General features: G+C 35.8%; 1 protein-coding gene across 2 annotated transcripts in view; it reads left to right on the top strand.

Moving 5' to 3' along the window:
* Positions 1–22,492, top strand: part of LOC120775466 (adenylate cyclase type 9) — a 139,771-nt gene that overhangs the window by 27,868 nt on the left and 89,411 nt on the right. The window contains exon 2 of one of the 2 annotated variants that reach the window (XM_040105656.1): positions 12,349–12,886. The exons of the other annotated variant lie outside the window; for it this stretch is intronic. Within the exon in view, the coding sequence (XP_039961590.1) occupies positions 12,860–12,886 (27 nt within the window). The 5' untranslated portion in view covers positions 12,349–12,859. The remainder of the gene's footprint in view (positions 1–12,348; positions 12,887–22,492) is intronic. 2 annotated transcript variants of the gene reach the window in all.

Genomic DNA, 22,492 nt, shown 5'->3' with positions numbered 1-22,492 from the left:
CAGGTTTTGTGGATTGGGCAGACCCCACTTAAGTTCCAGTCGTCGGGCATGCTTTCGTCCGACCATATTCTACAAAGATTTTCCTTTCAGTTCTTCGCCGCCGTGTTTGAATAGCTCAGCCGGCAAACTCTGGAGATCATACATTTCACTACTGAATATATCCAGTCACTCATGAGTAGAAGTAAACCTTTTTAATAAATAAGCGTCAAGTGCCCCTCCTCCGCCTCCGCCTCGGAACGCCCTTTATATTAAGCAAATTATCGCACACATTTGTCATTGGATTTGTTGCTGGAATTTTCAGTAATTACAGACAATAAAAAGTGCACGCGAGAAACGAAAAATGCGAAATCAAAAGGCGAACAAACACACACACACATTACATGCATACATATATATTGTTGCTTCTGCAGTTCCTTCATGCCTTTTCATTGCTGCTTACCGCCCATTAATTGTTATTGTTTCAGACGCAAAATCGCCGCATATATACCACATTTTACGAGAGTATGTGTGTGTGTGTGATGTTTGTGAAATAGTTGGAAATGGAATTAATTACGTGTATTTATAAATGCATTTTTATCAATTAGCAATTGAGCACAATAACAACAACGTGAATTATGTTAAGGCACTTACATATGTACATTGGAGGAAAGACAGAAATTCATTTGCACATTGAACGTGATGGAATCACTTTGAGTCTTGAAAGAAAAAACTTTTCAGTTAACCACTTTTTTATCTTCCTTTCAGTGTAAAAAGGTTAATAATTTATTTGCTCTGCTATACTTTTACTGTGAGTTGCTAGCTACAAAACAGACACCCTCTATAAGTGGTAGCAATCGCGAAATAGCTGACAGCAGGAATATACTGCTGCATATATACTGGGTTCCAGTCCACGAATACATTTCGCGAAACGGAATAGTTTATATAGCTAATGAGATTGTCAAAAGTACCGTCCGCTTTACTACCGAACCAATATAGACAATATTCAAGTCTCTAAAAGTTAAGTGATATAGATACAATGAATAATCCGAAAGGGCTGACAAAAGGAACGGCGTGATATGAGATGTCTTTAAAGCTTTTAGACCCGGATAGATATTAGTAACGATGTCACTTGCAGGAAATGTAGGGAAGAAGGCCTGAGTGAGACGGTGGAGCACCTCAACTGCTTTTGTCCGACCTACCTTCTTAAGAACTCATCTTATATTCGTAGGAGCTTTGCAGTTAAAACAAAAACTGGATAAAGTATCAAAATTTGATATCAAATCTCTCTAAAAGTTCGCAAAAAGCGTTGACGTCTTCCCAGATGAATACTTCAGATCAAATTGAACTGAACATCCATCTGGCAGCACAAAGGACCAGTAGGTTTATACTGGATATTATTTTCGTATTTCTTATCAAACTTAAACTTATTTTTTTATATTTATATTGAACTTTAATAAACTAAATATGTACCACTTTGGTCGACCACTTTTTTGTAATTTTTCCGCTAGAGACATTATTCCATCACTGTAAAACTTTTCTGGTTTCTCGCTGAAAAGCTGCGGCAAGTGATTTTCACAGGCTTCTCTTGAAGCCAACTTTACTCCATTAAGAATGTTTTGCATTGGCTAAAACAAGCGGTAGTCCGATGGTGCAAAGTCAGAGCTATATGGTGGATGCATCAAAACTTCCCAGCCAAGCTCTCCTAGTTTTTTCCGAGTTATAAAAGATCTGTGTGGTCTACCGTTGTCCTGATGGAAGACGAATCTCTTTCTGTTGATCAGTTTTGACCTTTTTTTTCGTTTGCTTGCTTCAATCTCATCAGCTGTTGACAGTAAAATGTAGAATCAATCTTTTGACCAGGCTAGAACAGGTCATAGTGGATGATTCTTTTCCAATCCCACCAAACACTCAGCATAACCTTTCGCGTCAATCTTGACTTTGTAACCATTTGTTGAGCTTCACCACGCTTGGACCATGATCTTTTCCGCAAGTTATTGTCGTATTTGTTTCACTTTTCAGCTCCTGTTACCATTTTCTTCAGAAATGGTTCGTTTTCATTTCGTTTCAGCAAAGAATGGTAGATGTTAATTCGATCCAGTAAATTTTCCATAGACAATTCATGTGGTACCCAAACATCGAGCTTCTTTTTTTTTAAAAGGTTCAAAACCATTTGATAATGAATGTTAAGTTCCTGAGCGATGTCATGGCTGTTTATGTTACGGTCGTGGTCAATATTTTCCATAATTTAATAAACGAATTCGAACTCAACCATAATATTATATATTTTAACCCAACCATGTTTGCCCCCCAAGATATATATTAATATATTCGCGTGCTAAAGATGCTAATTGACACGAATGTGCAGTAACAAGTACTATATTATTTGATTTCATGAATGCTTATCGAAAAAATACCTCAAAGTATCTACACAGTGGACGTTGTGTGCCTAAAAATAAAACAGATTCATTACGAAAGTTTGAATTGACAGATTGTTCAATTCACCACAACGCCTGCCTTTATTAATAACCACAAGAGAAAAAAAAACAAAAACAAATTTGAAATTATTTTTTTAGCATCATGAATGCAGTTGCCATAAATACAGTTGCATGCGGATTGGTTGAAATTTAACACGGAAAACGACAATAAATTGCACCGCAAGTGGGATGCACAAACGGTAAAAAGTACAAAACCACCAAAAAAAGTCACTGCACTAAAAATAACCGACCAAAAGAGAGACATGTGGGTTGACCACTCATTTCATAAAAAATGTCATGAGACAACTTCCTTTCTTCTTCTTACTTTCGTAGAAATTTTTAGGGTACCCGGTTTTACACTTAGTTTCTGTTCAGCTTTTCGAACCAAAAAAAATGAGTACTGAACTTTCAGTGAACCTGAATTAATATGTGCCCATTTCTTTAGCACTTTACACATAATCGCATATGTTTGTGGCCATCTGTCTGCCAGCACGACGATTTTTTCTTCCGCATTATCACTTCACTGTTCGGCCGACACCTTCGATTGCGCCTGCGCTTGTTAGTGCGTCTCGGAGGTGCAAATTGATGCTGAAATCTGTCACCAAATTACTCACAGTCACACTCTGTGACACTTGTGATACGCTTTTTTTGCATGCACCTTTCCCGTTCCCCACCTCCTCGGCTCCTCTCGAATTTCACTGCAAGCGCACTCAACCTGTGACTGCCAATCGCACGAAAACGATATTTAAGCAAGAATGAAGCGGAGTTGTTTAACTCAAAGCGCATAACAACTGGCTTAGCGCATCAGCTGTTGACGTCAGAACCCGCTCGCCGATGCGTGCGCATGCCCACATCCCTACATCGCCATATACCTATGTGTATCACATAACCAGCACTCGGGCACACACACTCGCACTGCCGTAACCGTGCGTTTGTCATCGCTGCGCCGCCAACGCAATCGCTGCAAAGCGCGCTGACGACGACGAGCTTCAGCGTTTCAATGCTTTTGTCTCGCCTTTGTTATTACTGTTACGTTATGTCGTTAACATATGCTTTTATGCACATACATACATACACACGTACATGCGGGTAACTGTAGTTATTTATATACGTGCGTTTGTTGGTGTGTCGCAATCGCCGGCTCAGTTTACATGAACTTGGCACTTTGATTGCTTCGCCTTGCTTCATTTTTGTTGTTGCGTTAACCTCTATAATCGCTGTTGCTATTGTTGTCCGGAGCTTCTTTTTCACAGTTACACGGGTATGCAGTGGCAACGCTGTCATCTTCAGCAGCAAGCAGTACTGTCACAGCTTCTCTCCCAATATTATCTGAAGAAAGTAGAAGCAGAAGAGAAGAAGTGCAGCCAGCAGCTTTTTGGTCTGTTGGACTTCCTGCTGTTTTTGTAATATTTCTTATGCATTAGTAGTTAAATTTTAATATTCATGAAGTCCCCATCTGTTCAACAACATAAAATAACTGAAATGCATAAGTAACAGTATTCTCTACTTATAGTATTTCGAAAGAAAAATTTTTCACAATGAGATCAATTGAAAAGTCCCCGGCCTACTATAGAAAAGCACATTTTTCATCCAGTTCGGGCCAAAATATTCGGTTATCATTGAGCGGAAGCGATTCTCATTCACAGCAACGTGACCGTCATGATCATCACGGAAGAAGAATGGCCCAACGACGACGCCGGCCAATAAACCGCACCAAACCGTAATTCTTTCGGAATGCAATGGTGACTCTTGGAGTACTCGTATAAAAAACGCATATTTTGCTTACTGACGAAGCCATTCAGCCAGAAATAAGCCTCATCGCTGAAGAGGATTTTTTGATTAAAATCCGGATCATTTTTAAGTTGTTGCTCAGCCCAATTCACGAACATACGACGAATTTGGTGGTCAAGCGGCTTCCGTTCTTGCATCAATTTGATCTTGTAAGGATGTAGGCCAAAATCTTTTCGCAAAATTCGTTTGAGAGACTGATTTATGTTTTTTCAATTGATTCGCTAGCGGCAGTAATATTCTCGACACAACGTGCACTTCTTTGCCTCACTGGTAAGGAAAACTTACATATGTACTGTGCATGTGGATTCAAATTTTTCTACTAGACCATAAATTTGACGTAGTGCTCGTATAGTTGAGTCACTGAACCCGAATTTCGGTAGTAAATTTTATTAATTTCGACTCGTTGTTGGATCGTATATCTTTCCATGATGAAACGTCAAACCTTTCTCAAGACAAAATGTGCGGGGAAAAATATGGCGTCGTTTGCTGTTTCTATCGGACTATTTTTGTGGCATCCCTATAGAAGAACCCTTTATTTCTTTGGACAATTTTTGAAACATTTTGCTATAAAAATGTAAAAGTTTTTATAGGCGGTCAGAAAAACATTCTATATGAACCGCTCAGGTTGCCAGAAGCAATTATTTATTATTGACGATTATGAATTAAAATTGAATTCGAAACTGCTGTATAAATAGTTTTGAAACTTTAAGGGTATATTTATAAACATTTTTTACAATATTATATTTTAAGAAAATTAAACATTTTTCTAGTTACGCGCGTTCTACGTCGGCTTACGTCAAAAATATGGTCCCCCAAAGATGCAAAGAGTCCGGCCCGCTCCTTTGATGAATTCTAAAAAAAATCTCTAGAAGCCGTTGTCCATACAATGGCCTACGGTCGAAAACAAATTGAATTTTACTCAAAGTTTTGGTCGCCTTCAGTTTGTCAAAATCCTATATTTGCTGAGATTAACAAACCGATTGGTTAATGTTTGGAAAACAACTTACAGAACATGCAAAAAAATATTGAGTTCTGTGCAGCAAATTCGCAAATGAACTTTCAAGGAAAAAGCTTTAAAAAAACTGGTAGAGCTGACTGAACTGAGCAGTTACACTGTAACCCAAAAAATACTTGAAGTATTCATTTAATTCTTTTAATGTGAATATGGCATTTTGAAACCGAAGAACGCAAAAAATAAAAAAAATTTCAAATATATTAGATGTTACCCTCAAGAGAACAGAAGTTTATTCTTAAGAGTGATAAACTCTTTTATCTGTCGAGCAGTGTAATAAAGAAGCAGAAATATTTACTGTTTTAATTAATGAATAGTTTAAATATTCACTTACAAAAACAAAATATGCATAAAATAATTATATATAATAAACGGGTAATAACTGCAATACTTTTCTGACTGCCATTTTACCTTTCCAATATCAGTAAAGAAGAATTCCCAGCATTCATTAATCAAATTTATTACTGTCGAAGCACTTTTTTGAAAGCAAATCACCATAAAAACGCCAATCAAATGTTAACACGGCGAATTCGCAAATATAATTCCATAAATTACCATTGTTCTTGCACTTTTTTTGCTTCTGCCTTTGCCATTTACTTAGACGGGCGCTCATTTCGCAGAATTGACACTTGAAATTGGAGGCAAAACTTTAGCAGCACGGGACTGTCAAAGTCAAAGCAAGGCGAAAATATTAAATATTTCTGCGTTTGTATTTCGAGTAAAAAGCAAAGCAGTGGTGATGCGTACCAAAGTGAAGGGACTTTTGATATACATATGTATATATATACATATTTATTAAAGCTATGGAAGAACACTCAGTTCATTTCAGAGTAAATATGATATACAGTCTAATGTTTCGTTTAAAGGGTTAGATGGATTTCCCCGGGTAAAAAACAGTCTTTTTTGAAACATTTGTTTCTCATATAAAAAATTAGATATTTTATTAGAATTTTTACTGTTACAAATATGCAATATTAGCAAAGAAGTTTTGAAATTTTTGGAAAAAATGGCAGAAAAAAATGGCCAAGCGCCCGCGTTGGCAAGCCTTACAAGCTCATCTAAAGTACAAAAATACATGTTTTAGCTAAAACCTTAACTTAGAACTTGGACGAAGGAAAAACTGAACATTTTAATTCTTGGCAGACATTTTTACAAAAAGATTAAAATTTCAGTAAAAATTTCGCGACATTTATTTTTTCAAATAGTTCTAATCGAAAAAAAATTTTCCTTCAAGTCTCTAAAAATTATATTTCAAAAACCTGGGTAAAATTTCATGAAGATCAGTTAGGAAGTTCTCGAGAAATCTTGCCAACTGACTTCAAAAGCACAGTTTCGAGAAAAACGCATTTAAAGACGGCGCACTTAGCCTCGCTAGCCTCGAGCGCACAAGTTCTTAAGGCTGTATCTCCTCGCACCAACTTGAAAATTTAAGACAATATTCGAGAGGTGTTGTAGAATTAATTAAGACAATAAAAAATCGTTTTTTTTTTAAATCCGTAAACCTATCTAACCCCTTCACTTTTTATTAATAAATTGCTCTCAACAATTATATATACTTTCCCAACTTTATTCTAAGGCCCGCTGACTTAGTTTTATCTTACCACTACTAGTTTTCAATATCACAATTAAAACGATATATCATACGTTATATAATATTTATTAAATGCAATGCCTTTCATTCTAAAAACACTTTCAAATCTATTCAGTGATCCATTGGCGATGGAGAATGTTTTACCACAATAACGAAAGATTTCACAAAGGAATATTGCCCAGAAATTCCTTAAGCCTTTAAAGCTTAAAACAAAAAATATTCAATCAAACAAACATCGGCCCACCACTTTGGAATGCACCTTCAAAATATATAATAAATATCATATACATATATTTATTTACAAAAGGTATATACTGCGGACATTGTTCATTTGTTTAGCGCGTCGAACTGCAATTTTTCGCTGTCATCGACAATATTCTATGTTTTTACATTGAAACACAGACATTTCTGCATTTGCACTTTTTGCCTGACATTTTTCGCTTTTTTGCCTATCTTATAATATTTTTTTTTATTTTTTTGGTGTTTGTTGTAGCTTAGTTCATTTTACCAGCTTGTTTTACATGTTCGCTACAAGTGTTAGTTTTTGCAGTTTTTTCAAGTACATGTGCACTCATGTCTGTGTATGTGTGTGTGCATGTGCGTTTGACAATTTATTTTATTTCATTTAGTTTTGGTTTTTTTTTTGGCTGTGTCTGCAGCTCTCCGCTGTGCTCGCCGCTTGATTGGTGCAATGTTTCAGACATTTGTTATTTGTCCCATTGGCTTGCCTTTCTGTGCTAAACACGGTTTAATCGCGTTCGTTCTCGTATATTTGCTGACAAATTGTTTCATGTGGCGATTTTTTTTCGATTTTGTTTTTAATGTTTTGGACTGCGCGGTGTGATACTCAGAGCATTTACTGCAAATTAATTTGTATTTATGTTTTATATTTAGGGTACTCGAAACTTGTCACAACGGATCGTAAAAGCATAAAGTCAATAATTTTTACATTTGATTAAAAAATTTGTTGTTTTGTACATACAAAAACGAGTCTGCGCAATTTCAACTCTCAATGCTATGTTTTCGGTTCGTTATAAGTTATAAATTTATGAGACTATATGAAAGCCCTAATTAAATTATTTTTCTGCTCCTGTGACAGATTCGGTTCAGAGTTTATTAAAATTATAAAAATTTCATCCACTGTTTCAGTTTATCATCGAACCGTTAATTCCTGCTAACAATAATTTATTAGTGTTGCTGTAAAATTCGTTTTAAAATAAAAATTTATGCATTTGATGGACGGAAGTGCATAAAGTTGGCCATTTACTCACTTATTTATAAATATTTCCAAAAACTGCAAATCCATTTCGACGACAAATAACATGTAATCTATTAAAACTTCCACACATTAAGAAGAATTATAAAGCAAATAATTATGAAAATGGCCTTTTGCCAAATTTCACTAACAAATATTGTTTATTAAAAATTTGCCATAGAAATAGAAATTCTAACGTTCATTTTTGCCCTCTCATTTGACAGTTCGCTCGCGATGGCCGTTAATTAATTGAGCAGAATATAATGAGCTTAGACAGATTTTATTTAATAAAATTAATTTGGCCGCAATTTCATTTAAGCCTATTAGATTGACAATTCTATTAAGTTTTGTAAAATTATTGAATATAAAATTAAAAATTTAATTTAAACTGCGAGAACTAATAGAATTTTTATGAGGAGTACGGAGATGTTTTCCTAATATTTTTGAAATTTAATACATTTCTGTTAGTAACTATGTGTTCAGTTTGTATGGAAGCTATATGCTATAGTTAACCGATCTGAACAATTTCTTCGGAGATTACATTGTTGCTTTAGAAAATAATATATACCAAATTTCGTGAATATATCTTGTCAAATGTGAAAGTTTTCCATACAAGAACTTGATTCCGATCGTTCAGTTTGTATGACAGCTATATGTTATAGTGGTCCGATATCGGCCGTTCCGACAAATGAGCAGCTTCTTGAAGAGGAAATGACGTTTGCAAAATTTCAAAACGATATCTTAAAAACTGAGAGACTACATAGTTCGTGAATATACAGACAGACGGAAAGACAGACGGACAGACGGACAGACAGACGGACATGGCTAAATCGACTCAACTCGACATACTGATCATTTATATATATACTTTATAGGGTCTCCGACGATTCCTTCTGGGTGTTACAAACTTCGTGACAAACTTAATATACCCTGTTCAGGGTATAAAAATATGTAAAAGTGAAAGCTAAATACCTTAACTAATCTTAATTGAAATTTTAGGGGTTACATGGCTTCCTCGGCTAAAAAAAGCCATTTCCATTAATTTTTCTCTCACTATTAACAAAAAAAATTCTGAAATTTAAAAAAAAAAAAACATATTTTAAACTCGACCAATGCGACTCCATTTCCGAGGATCTCTCAGGAATGCGCCCGGGCTGGCAGGATCATCTAAAGTGAAAAACTACTTGTTTTAGTTAAGACCTTAATTTAGAACTTGGAATAACTGAGACTTTTTGGCAGACATTTTTACAAAAAGATTAGAATTTCAGTGAAAATTTCGCGACATTTTTTTTTTTCAAATAATTGTAATCGCCCTTCGTCCAAGTCTTTAAGAATTGTATCCCAAAGACCTGTGTAAAATTTCATGAAGATCGGTTAGGCAGTTCTCCAGAAATCTTGTTAAGCGACTTCAAAAACAAGCGACGAGAAAAATGCGAATAAAAACGGCGCTTTTAGCCTAGTTAGCGTCGAGCGCATAAGTTCTCAAGGCTGCATATCCGAAACTACTACTCGGATCAACTTGAAAATTTAGGGCAGCATTAAAAACGCATTGTGGAGTTCAATAAGATAAAAAAAATTGATTGTTTGAAAACCGCAATCCCATGCAACCCCTAAAGCTAAGTCCATATTTTTTTCAAGAGCGCTGCCTCCATGTAACAGCTCAGCTCACTGTCGAAAAACAAAAATTACAATAAAATTCAAATATTTGTTTATTTTACTGAGAACTATATAGCATAATAAAAAATACTTTTTTTTTTAATTTTCAAATACATACTTAATGAAAAATAAAATGAAATTAAACACAAAAGATTAAATCTATCACTTTCTTGTGCCAATTTTGAATAGTTAATTAATGACATCGCTTCTACAAAGTGTGGGTTATGTTATGCATCCATACCTTTGCAGAGCTGCTTTTGAGCTCGCTGGCAGTAAGTTGGGATGCCTGGTCACAGCGGAATTATCGAAAACTGTAAACATGTCCAAGTGAGCTTACTCGCGGCTCTCGTGGAAAAATCTAATTATTTACATAATCAAACCCAAATAACTCGTCACAATAATATGTCGAGTTTTTTCCTTTACTCTGTGACAAACAGAAAATATACAGTAATGAGCATAACAATCACAGATTCCAATAAAAGGGCGTAACTAAAATAAGATTATCGTTTGCGCATTCTGTACCAAACGCAACAAAAATTTAAAAATTTTCCAAAAAATTATTCAGTATTACAGCGAGTACACATACTGACACATTATAAACTTATTTGTTGTAAAAAAGCCGACGTAAAAAGTTTCCATGAGGCAAACGTGTGACATAATTGCGTATTTATGCTGCCACGCGCTAAATGTTTTTGCCGAAGATGAACCTTGTTTTAATGTTACATTTCATCACACATATGTGGTTACATGCGTGATAAATTGTTGTTCATAATATTTGACATTGCCATCATGGCGCCACAATACTACAACTCCACATGAGCAGTGCCGCAAACGAATTGTATCTGATTAAATTTACGCGCGCACGCTTACACACAGCTATGCACATACATATGCATTATTTGAGCGACGATATGTTTACGTTGGAATGAAGATGAACTGTAGTAACTTAACTGTTTACGTTTATTCACTGTAATCACAACATATCTGGGTGACACTATGGAGACCAAATTAGGACCGGAGTATAACCTGTTGGCAAGTGGTACGTGTTCCAAGATAGACCAAATTATCTACGACTTCGAAGTTGCGACTGTCAACAGAGACGTGGGAGCCTAGTCGCGAATGCGACGACTCTTTGTTTAATGACAGGTGATATTTCGTCTTGCCCTCGTTCACTGCCAGACCCATTTGCTTTGCTTTCTTATCCAGTCTAGTTTAAGCAGAACTAACGGCGCGGGTGTTGAGACCAATGATATCAATACCATCGGCGTACACCAGCATGTATACTCTTATAGAAGATGGTACCTTCTCTGTTTAGTTCTGCAGCTCGAATTATTTTCTCCAAAAGTGGGCTGAAGTAGTCAGTCACCTTATCTGAAACTTCGTTTGGTATCGAACGGCTCTGAGAGGTCGTTCCCGATCCTGACGAAGCTTTTGGTATTGCTCAACGTGAATTTACGCAGCCTTATTAGTTTTGCGGGGGTACCAAGTTCAGACATAGCGAGATGAATGCAACTCCTTTTCGAATCTGGTAGGTAGCGATCTTAAGATAGCCAGGTTGCTCCTGAAAATTTCAATTGACTAAGCCCGGTTTACCCGAAGCGAAGCATCTGGAGCTACTTACATATATTTATAAATATTTCGAATACCTAACGGTGTACAAATATCTGAAATTTAATATATGTATATTGACTCATAAATTACCCCACCTTACCTCAATATAATATTCTGTAAATAAAATTTTATTGTAATGTCAAATAAACGTCCAAATTTACCAGGAAGTTATGATAAAGTACTTCCTTCGAGAGTAACAGCTTGTCAAATTCTCTCTTTTTCTTCTTCTTTTTCTTCTTACAGCTATTTACATATATTATTTTATGCATAACTTTGCTAAAGAAAACTTAATTGTATGGAACGAGGAGTGTAAACAAACAAATTCTTTATTTGGAAACATTATTTGTGTTCTCTTGTGCAAACAAACTCTCGAATCTGCCGCTTTGTCACATTCTGATTGCTAATTAAGCATGACTTTCGAGTCACATGTGTCTTCTGATCGATTGCCGACTTTGTTTGTGCTTAACATGTGCTTTGTATATTTGTGTGAGTGTGTTTGTGTGCAAAAGTTATTACTTCCCTTCTGCTTTGCCGCGCGTCAACTTCTGCTGATGTGTCGCGGAATATTTTCGAATTTATTTTCGACGGCAAACAAAAATATTATGATTTGGCAGCTTTGAATGAATCGAAGCTTTGCGCTGTCAATAAAATAAATTGCGCTTATATAACACTTTTGTCACTTGCATCCAAAGAAATATGGTTAAACTATTGACTTTTCGGCAAAGCTGAGATATTTTAGTCATCTTTTGTCTGCGGGAAAATAATTGTTCTACTAAATGATTTCTGGTGCGATTAAACTCAATCGAATTTTGATGAAATCTTTCTTTGCAGCCAGTAAATAAGATTAAGCCTTAAATCTTAAGTGTTCTTATTATATAAAGTTAGTGACACTTTTTCGTTTCTAGATTTCACACTTTATTAACCTTTCACTAAAATCCTGCTGACTTTAAGTTGCTAATAATTTTCTTTTTTCTTTCAGGAAAATTAAGACGAGCTCTGCTGCTCTGGTTTCTTAATCGAATCAACCAAAATAAGTGAAAAGAGTTAATCATGTTTACCACATTCTGTGAAATATCCAACATAAAATCTTTATTACAACGAACTAGGAGCTACTAAAACCAAACTGAAACTTAAAATCTCCAAAATCTTTTTATGGCTTTAAAAAATATCAAAACACAGTTTGAAAAAAAAAATAATAAAAATATTGAAAAGTAGTGTAAAAACTTAATAAACGAACGCTAAACGTTCCCATAAACTTAAGATTTCATTTTGTATTTGTTAGTGTGGGTGTGCGTGACGAATAGCGGCGGCATAAAATTCATCATACGCCGTGTGCTCCATTGGGGCACACGCCAATCAACACTCAGCTGCGGCGCTTAACGGACAAATGCGATAACCAGTGGCTGAGATTTTCACACTTGAAGAAACTTGAGAAATACACCACACACACATACACGCGTGCAAAACGAGTTCCTCACACGTCAAGCTGGATGCGCAAGAATCGAAAAATGTCTGAGGTAAATGCGAAGTCCGTAGATAATAGTTAATTTCATTTTGTTATGCTTTGTGTGTTGTGCTCGTGTGTGCGTGTGTCTATATGCGCACTCTTGGCGCGTGCTTTGAGCTTTTCTATTTACTCACTACGCTTCCATAATTTTCTATAAGAATGTTGATTCTTTTGGTTTACCACTAAGCCACTCGCCGTGACTGTCAAATGTCTTTCATAGTTTGACGTTTCACTTGTCACTAATACCGCACTCATACATACACACTCACACAGCTGCCTTATCGCCGCAAACCACTCACATTTCCTCAGAGTTATTGCTGCCGTCGCTTTTATGATGACGTCTTTCATTCTCGTTGGCGTAAAAAACTTTGCAATGTCATTTTTTTCTGCGGACGCGCGTTTATATTGTTAGTTTTGCTTCAGTAAAACTAAATGAAAGTGCCAAGTTTGCAGCAATGTCGTACAACACTAAAGCTATTGCTTGGTTCTTTTACTTTAATCTCTCAACGTCAATGCAACAGCTTCGAAATATTTGTATTTTCTTAAAGAAAAAATTAAATAAAGTGAAGTATTTATTTACACCGCTATTTTGTATAGTACACTGTGTAGCTGCTAGTGCCAGTATAGTTGTCATGAGGCAACCGTACACCAAAATATAGATTATATATGACAATCACAGTCCATTGAGTAGCCAGTCGCCAAAACTCTGTGAAGACAAGTAAAGTTAATTGACCGGCAATTATATACCAGTAGCTTTACATAACATGACTATTAGCTTAGTCAAATATATGAAAAGATAATACAAACAACTTCTTTCTGATTTTAGCTTTGCCAAATTTTTAGTGAACTGAGTTTCAAAGACATGTTCAAAATTGTGACCAAGCTATCTGATATCGCAGGTTTATTTAGACAGACAAATTATATATATTGTGACAAAAAAGTACCAGGAATACTATTTAATTTTTCATCAATATTTATTTTGTCGCTTTCATCCCTACAAGATGTGGTATACTTATGTCAGCGCTTTTTTAAGTCCTCGAAACAGTATTAATAAGCATTTTTTGCCCTTCAGCTCCTTCAGCAAATTTTGTTTAACTTTTCGATCGACTAAAAACAGGTCCCACAGAGCGTCAATTTCAGTTTAGGAAACAAGAAACCCGGAGCCAATTCTGGTGAATACAATGGTTGATCTATGGGGCTCACTTCATTTTGGCCTTAAATTCGGTCACAATCATGGCTTGATGTGATGGTGTATTATCATTGTGTAAAATCTATGAATTGTTATTCCACAATTTCGGCCGTTTTGCCTTATTGACCGTCTGTCCTTCCCGAACAAATTCATGATTCACCAATCCACGAATATCGACAACAACAAAGAGCAGAGATTTTTGAACGGCCTGGCGTGGTTTTTTTGTTTGTGCTCGTTTTTTTCCTTCCGTTCTGATGATTCTTGACTTATTTGCATGTAAAACTCATAAGCCCGTGCTTCATCGGCAGTTATAATGCCTTCAATGAATCTGGGATCAGAATTTGCACAATGAAGCATATCCAAGGACCTGTTTGCGGTACTCTTTTCGCAAAAATTCAGCTTTATCGGGACGAATCGAGCAAAAACGTGTTTCATACGAAAAATATCCACCAAAATCTTTCGAACGGACTTGCGAGAGCACTTTTGTCATCTCTCTAGTACTTGTCTGAGGTGTTTCAAGATACTTCACTTTTTTAATATCCTCATAAGTTGAATAGGTCGAAGCTCGTCCAAAGCGACTCATGTCTTCAACGATATCTCGACCGTCTCTGAAAGCTTTTAATCAATCGTAGGCTTGTGTTTTTGATAAAACTGAATTGTAGTAAGCCCTTTCCAATATTTGTAATGATTCTTCACACGAAATTTGATTAGAAATTCAAAATGTGAGACAAATTTTTTTGTTCGATATTTTTATCCATTGTAAAAATCGCCACGCAGTTCTGAGAAGTACCGACTTAAGCAGCTGCTGTAAACAAACTGGTGCACAGATCGCGTTCATATTTGGTGTAACAAGTAAGTTTCCCAATATGCAAAGCTCCAACCACATGCATATACACATTCCAAGAGCCAGTTCTAGGGGATACTGTCATTTTCCAAATGTCTATGGCATATGTTAGCACTTGGGTATGATTAGCGATTTACCAGTTGTCATCCAAAAATAACGGAAGATTCGTTTGTTGGAAGAAATGACATTAATAGTGTCGCCTACAAAACAGTCCACATTAGATACTTCAAGTAAGCACGTGTTCCAACGATTCTCTCAAACACTTTTTTTCGATTTTTGGGATAGCCTTTAGCTTTATCATCAATGCGCTTTCTAATGTCACGGGGCGATGTCTGGCGAATATGAAGGCAGAGGTATCGTTGCAGTATTTATTTAAGCCAAGAATCCACGAACAAATTCTTTGATCCATTTCTTTTAACAAACGAAAATTCAACTAACTAGCCTAAGCGCCTGCTAAGGCCAAAATAAGCACTGAATACAGCTGAAATTGTATCGTACTTTAGGGGCATGCATATCAACAAAATAAAAAAAAATAATAATTGGATTTTCCAAACCCGAATTTTTCGTTTTTAGTTGCCGTTAGTTTTTAAACAACCATTTGGTTGGTTTCATGCGTCAAAAAACGGATCTACAGTAGCACTTGGTGCCAAAGGTGATTCAAGACAGAATTTCAGGGCCAATTTTTTTGCTTCCCGCAACCCGTCTTAATAACGATTAAGCCAACTATAGTTTCCAAAGTTGTTTTGTTCACTTTTCCTATACAATGGATATAGTGCCTGGGTACAGGATATCCAGTTATTTCTTAATCGTGTTGTGTTGTGTGTTTGACCGATTATCGATCTAAATTTAATTTTAAAATAACACCTTCGTAATACAGAAAACCCGTTACTTACTTCTTACATAATCAACGTCACCACACAGGTTTTCAATTAAAGCTCAACAACGAAAAATTTGCAAAACTTTAACGAGAAAAAAGTTATAAACAAGTCAAATTAGGAAATAATGACCAACAACTAATTACCACAATAACAAATTAAAGTCCGAAGAGGAAGAGGCAAAGTTTCGCTAGACAAACTTTTGACCGGCAACAACAATTCGGCTGAGTGGCGCAGCTCAAGTGGACTTCTCCCCAGAATTACAGGGTGACACACGCCGCTGCTGTTGGCTGCGACTGTAAACATTAATTAAAAAGTAATTAAGTGCCGGTGAAGAGGTACAGAGCTGGAGAAGTGTGAGAGGCAAATGTTTATTTATGTCGCTGTGACGTGGGCGAAATGAGTAAGTAATCAAACGTTAATTGCGTGTAACCGCAATGAAAATTTGCATAAAATTAAGAGCGCAAACACAAACAATTTCCACGACTGATCGGCGAAATTTAAAGAATCTTTAAGCTCTTTTATACGAAAAATTTAAGAGCGGCGAATTTAGATTATATTTCATGGTAGTCGATCAAATTGAAAAGGTAAATATACAACAACAATTGATTAACGCAGGGAAGGCAACGAACAACCTTAGCGGGTGAGCTATAAACAAACGAAACTATGCAGCCAATCATTTCCGTTATTTTGTATGTGAACATTAAATAGAAACAGTTAGTGTGCTTAGTGGCAATAGTTAATAGACACATTAAACGCTGCGAAGTGATTGTGGCGGTGGAGAGCGACAAGGCAGCGCCCGGGAGTTCACTGACCGACTAAACTCAAGGTTATACATAAGTATGTGTGAATAAGTGAATTTAATGGGTGACAGCTCAGCTTTCTTAATAAAGTAAGCAAATAACCTTTGCTGACGGCCACATAACCCATTTCCGCACACGAAATTAAATTCAATAGCAGCAAAGGGCAATAAGCTGGCGCTCTTTTATCTCAGCGCCAATTTGTGGAACTTATCTCTTCGGACGGATGCCCAAATTTAATTAAAACAGTTGAAATAATCCGCAAGTTTGATTTTCTTAGTTCAATTCGATTCGATTGTGTCCAATTCGTTTCGATCGTGAAAAACGTGCCGATTTGATCCAAAAATAAGGCGTTGCAAACATTGAAATCGTATCGAAAATAATATCTTCGAAAGTTGCTCTCAATTATCGACTCAATAAAAGATATTCTGTGGCTAATAGACCAGGGCAGAAGGCTTTAAGAATGACGAAAAACAGAAATACATAGTAGATTGAAACCCAACTGAAGCGAAAGACAAAATAGCAAATATAAAGATAAAAATAATAAACGGGCGACGTGCCGGGAGGGCGAGGCTGAATTTTAAGGGAAATTAATGGTTTATCTCGATTTCTTGAGTATATAGATTTGTTTCACATAATCTCAAAATGTGTGTGAAAAATTCTCATAACCAAATTTTTGGGTTTTTTGTTTTTATTTTGCACAAATAAAATACTTTCTTCACGAAATTTGGTGGAAACTTACCTTCTCATATGCCAAACACACTGTATTTTTTCGTATTTAAAATAATTATTTTTTCTCCACCTCAGTCTATACCGACGGGTCCAAAATGGACTGCGGAGTGGGCACGGGGGTATTCTCCACTGATCTAGGCATATCTCTCTCTATACGTCTACCGAACTCGGCTAGCATCTTCAAGCAGAAGTACTAGGCATAGAAAACCACGGAAACCACGGCATAGAAAACCACGGAAATATACATAAGCCAACTATATTTACGGACAGCCAGGCGGCCCTCCTGGCATTGTCTTCACCCATGACAAATTCCAGTATAGTTCACAGCTGCAAGAGAGCACTAAGCTCAATAAAAGACAAGCTCCAGCTAAACTTGATCTGGGTTCCCGGACACAGGAACTTTTTCGGTAACGAAAAAGCAGACGAGTTGGCATAGGCAGGAGCTTTCCTCAATGAATCCGAGGCGGAGCTAATACCAAGCCCGCTAGGATCGATAAAAGGAAAGATCAATAGACAATTTCAGCAAATTGTAAACAACAGGTGGAAAAACATTACAAAATGCGTCATAACTAAACAATTATGGCCAACATATGACAGGAAAAGAACAAATGATTTAATAAATAGGTCAAGAAAAAGTATTTACAGAATAACAGCTACCACAACAGGGCACTGGCCATTTGGGGAACATGCGTCCAAAATGGGATTGCCCTACAACGATATCTGCCGTGGCTGCGGAGTAGCAGGGAACAAGGAAACAATCTTCCACTTTCTCTGCGAATGCCCAGCTCTAGCACAGATCCGACACAAAACACTCGGAATCCACCAAGCACCAAACCTTGAATGGATTTCCACCAAAAGCATATCGGACATAAGTAGTTTCATCGAAACCTCAAAATGGTTTGAGAGAGAAGGTGAAACGTAATAGCAGATACAGGTGGTTCTACGAATAGTGTATCAAAATGGCACATCAAGTGCTAATTGAGCCCGATAGGGCAGCACTCCTACCTACCTACCTACCTCCTTACATGGACCTATTATAGAAAATAATTCAAATTTAAAAAAAGTCAAAATATCAAGTTTTTTGTTTAAATTACTACTTTGTCATAGTGTCAAACATATATACATTGTTATGGTAACTTTTCTCAAAAAAAGCAAAAAAGACCCTTTCCACACATATAGAGTACTGTTGTACCATTCGCCTAAGTGTAGGCAACATTTCATATTAATTCTAGCAAATATTCCATATGTTCGAAATACAAGTTGCCTATATTGGCGATTACCATAGTAGCAGCTATTACGTACTATGTATTTCTTATACGGACCACCGCAGTTTCAAATGCTAGCTTAGAAAAACTTGAAATCGGCAAATATTTACTACTTGTAGAGTGAATGTTTGATTCTAATAATTCCTGATTGAATACAAGTATGTCTGAATGTCAGTTTCATCTTGAACGACAATCCTTCAAATAGCAGCCAAAATAATAACTCAAGCATCGTTAGAAAAATCCGCATAAGGTAATGAATTATATGGGAAAAATATTTTAATGGAAAAGCTAAGGAAAATTAACGAAAGTAGATAATTTACTTGAATAAGTCATGCATGTATACTTTTGATTACCTTCAGAAATGTACTTATGGCCAGAAATATCTTTATTTTTTTTCCTTATTAGCGTTAGACACCGCCAGTAACATTAGTTTAAAAAATGAAGTTGAAGTAAGAGGGCGGAAATTTTTTTTCGAAGCTTTTGAAAATTCCACAAAAAAATCGTTGACTTTATTAAAACTGAATACCTTACAGAGATGAGTAATATTTTTACTCAAACGCTGGTCACTTGTCATGGATTTTTTGCCACCTTAAGTACCTCTTACAAACACCTTAAAAAACTTCTTGTATTCTTATACTTCACAGAAGCCGAAGAAAATGTCTTAAATAACATATTTTGACAGCACAGTGCACATTTTCATCTCCAATAAGCTCTCCTGGCTCAGCTTATCAACAAACCGACGCCGTCAATGCTTTAAGCTCTATTTTTATACTTTATAATGATTAATTATTCCGTTTAAGTAGCTCTTCCGAACACAAGTGAGCGTCTTATCCTATTTATAAACTCTCCGGTTTCACTTCCTTGTTAACGCAAATTTATTGAAATTCATATCATCTTCTAAACCTCTGCACCACAGCCGACCGCAAATGACGGCATCGCCTTTATTTGTTTGGAACACACTCACGTTCGGACTGTTTTATCAACCCCCTGTCTCTCATTTTACCCACGCTGCATTTCCTTCACACCGCTGCCAAACACACACACATACATATACGCACATTCACACACGTTCGAAGCCACAAACGCACTTGTGGCATTTATATTTATTTAGTATAATGAATGACAGAGCATTTTTAGAATATAAATAGCGGTGTGTGTGAGTATTCCGGCTGTAGCTGAAATTCTTCACGTGCTCTTTGTAATCCAAGCCGAGGCATAAACCATCGCAAAACGATAAAAATTACAAACATGTGACCTACTTTCCTACTAGGAGCGCATTATTGTGATATATTTATCCGTAGGCATATCTCTCTTGCACTTTCTAACCTTTTAACCCAAATTTTGTTTTATTTGGACACAAATGTGAAATGTAATTTTGGCTGAGAGCAAACTGATTTTCGCACACACACACACTCGAACAAACAAACAAAATACAGTGAAGGACAATGGTTTGATGCGCTGACAGTAAACTGATTAATTGCCTGCCTTTGTAGTTCAAGTCGCATTAAAGAGACAATAGCCGAGAAATCAATATTGGGAATATAGGTTAATCGTTCTGTTTTGTTTCTCTATTCAATTAACAGATTTACTTCGAGTTAGCTGCACAAATTCCTGAAATCGTTTAACTGCAGTAATTGCTATTATCCTTCAATCCTATAATACATGCCTGCTTCTTAATATACATGTGTATGTGTGCAGCAATGCTTGTTCTTGCCCTTGTTTCGCAAAGCGAAAATGTATGAAATAACTCGTTTGCCTGCCGATTTCTAGAGTTATTATTGCTGCTTACTTTCGCTCATCATTCATAGTCATTGTATTGAATCTCACTGACTAAATTCCCAAACAACTTGCGGCGCTGAAATGCGCATTTAGTTTGCTCGCTTGAGGAAATTGCGTATTTAGGCGTTTGGGGTCACTCATACGCCGTGGCATCGCGCATATTCAGTTTAGGTGGTTAGGTGTAGATGCGTAGTTTCTACTCATATTTTACGAAGTCTCCGAAATATTTCAAAATTAAAATTACTGTAGAGTTCGCATTGTGTGTAGATTTGTGAATTTCGCTTTGCAATACTAATAGTTGTAAGAACTTAAGCAAATATAGACAATAAACAAACTAGTAGAAAATTTTATTTGCTATAAAAAAAGTCCGAGGTCAAAATCGCTATCATTAATACTTCTCGAGATATTCGGCTTTTAAGTAAGGCTTTATGGAATATTTATACGTAGATGGCATGTATTAAAAAATTTCATTTACATTTTTTCTTTTGCTCATGTCATTTACGAGATACTACTCGTATATATACAAAAAAATGCGAAATTCGTGGAAAAATCAGGTTTAGAGCCCCGAACTACCTCGCTGGAGCGAGTTTCGACTTTGTCGCAAGGTGCACTTTTGTAGAGGGTTCAATTCTGAGGAATTTGTGTCTAAAGTCAAAGCGATACCATAAAACGGCTCTGAGCTATACAAATTTAAAGATAAAAAATCACGATTATCGTATATTTTAAATGGAAAACTTTTACATGCCTTTGTCCAGTCCTTATTGTTAATATTAAGGGCTCAAATTTGCAGGACATTTTTTAGGGTATTTCCAAGGAAATTTCATGACGGGATTGAAATTAATAGTTCAAAAAAAATACCCTATTGTACACAAAAATAGAAACTGCCGAACCGTTAAAAAAAATCTGTGCTTCACAAAAATACGTTATACTGTAAGCCTTCTTTAACTGCCTTAAGGAACGCATCTAGTGAGTTATCATAAAAACACGTCGACTTTTGGGAATTAAAAAAACTCTGTATCGATTCTTTCGAAATTTTAAAATATTAAATATTTTTTGATATATTTTTTGAGTTTCCTTGCATGAATAAAAATAAATACATGACTTTTACAGAAGACTTTTTAGATTTATTTTGACTTACTATAAAACAAAATTAACAATTGGCAAAATGGCGGTTAAAAAACAAATCAGGCTTGCCATAATTCGACTTTTAATCAGATCAGACAGAAGAGACGAAGCAAATTCCATTATAATCGGACCAATAGTTTTCAAGTTATCACTGTTATCAAAAAAATATAATTTCTCATTTCGCTGATTTAAAATTTCAACTAGGTAGTTGCCACCTACACAAAAAATCTTTAAATACTTGTGCAATATAACCCCCTATTGTAAGCAAAAAATTATTTTCCTTAATTTTTCTGATTTAAAATTTTAAGTAGATGGCAACTCTACCCAAAAAATCCTTTTTTTCAAAATACGTGTGCTCATTAGCCTCCTTTGTAAATAAAAAAATATTTTTTTAAATTTTTCTGATTTAAAATTTCAACTAGGTGGCATCTCTACTCAAAAAATCATTTTTTTTCTAAATTCGTGTGCTCCTAACAGGGGGTTATTGCAAACAAAAAAATATTTATTTTAATTTTTCTGATTTAAAACTTTAACGAGGTGGCAACTCTACTCAAAAAATACTTTATACATAAGTTCTACTTTGTTAAACGACTCTAGTTTATAGTGTTAATATAATATATACATTTAATTGAATTTAAAAAAAAAAGATTCTACCATACAATCAAAAAATTATTCAAAGTGTTTTCAACTTCATATTGGCGGCACTCATGGCGGAATTATATTGCACAACTCCAGTTTATTCCACTAAATCGATTTTTTATCTGTACAAGAAAAATGAATTTCAATAGTTAACATATCGTTAGCGAATCAGAGGAATTTTGAATCTCCATTAGTATTTTTCTAGGAAAAGTTTTAGTTTTGGTTTGCACGAGACTAAGAAATACCCTCTTTTTTGTGCTTCTTCTGAATTTCAAGCCGCGAAGTAACGCCGTTACCGCGAGCTACAACCAACAGTGTGCTCAATCACAACTTTTAAGGCAAAAATACATGCGATTTGTTTTTGTATT

Source organism: Bactrocera tryoni, chromosome 4, assembly GCF_016617805.1.
Source record: "Bactrocera tryoni isolate S06 chromosome 4, CSIRO_BtryS06_freeze2, whole genome shotgun sequence".
Taxonomy (NCBI): domain Eukaryota; kingdom Metazoa; phylum Arthropoda; class Insecta; order Diptera; family Tephritidae; genus Bactrocera; species Bactrocera tryoni.
The sequence above is the reverse complement of the archived record's forward strand: the minus strand, read 5'-3'. Positions and strand labels throughout refer to the sequence as shown.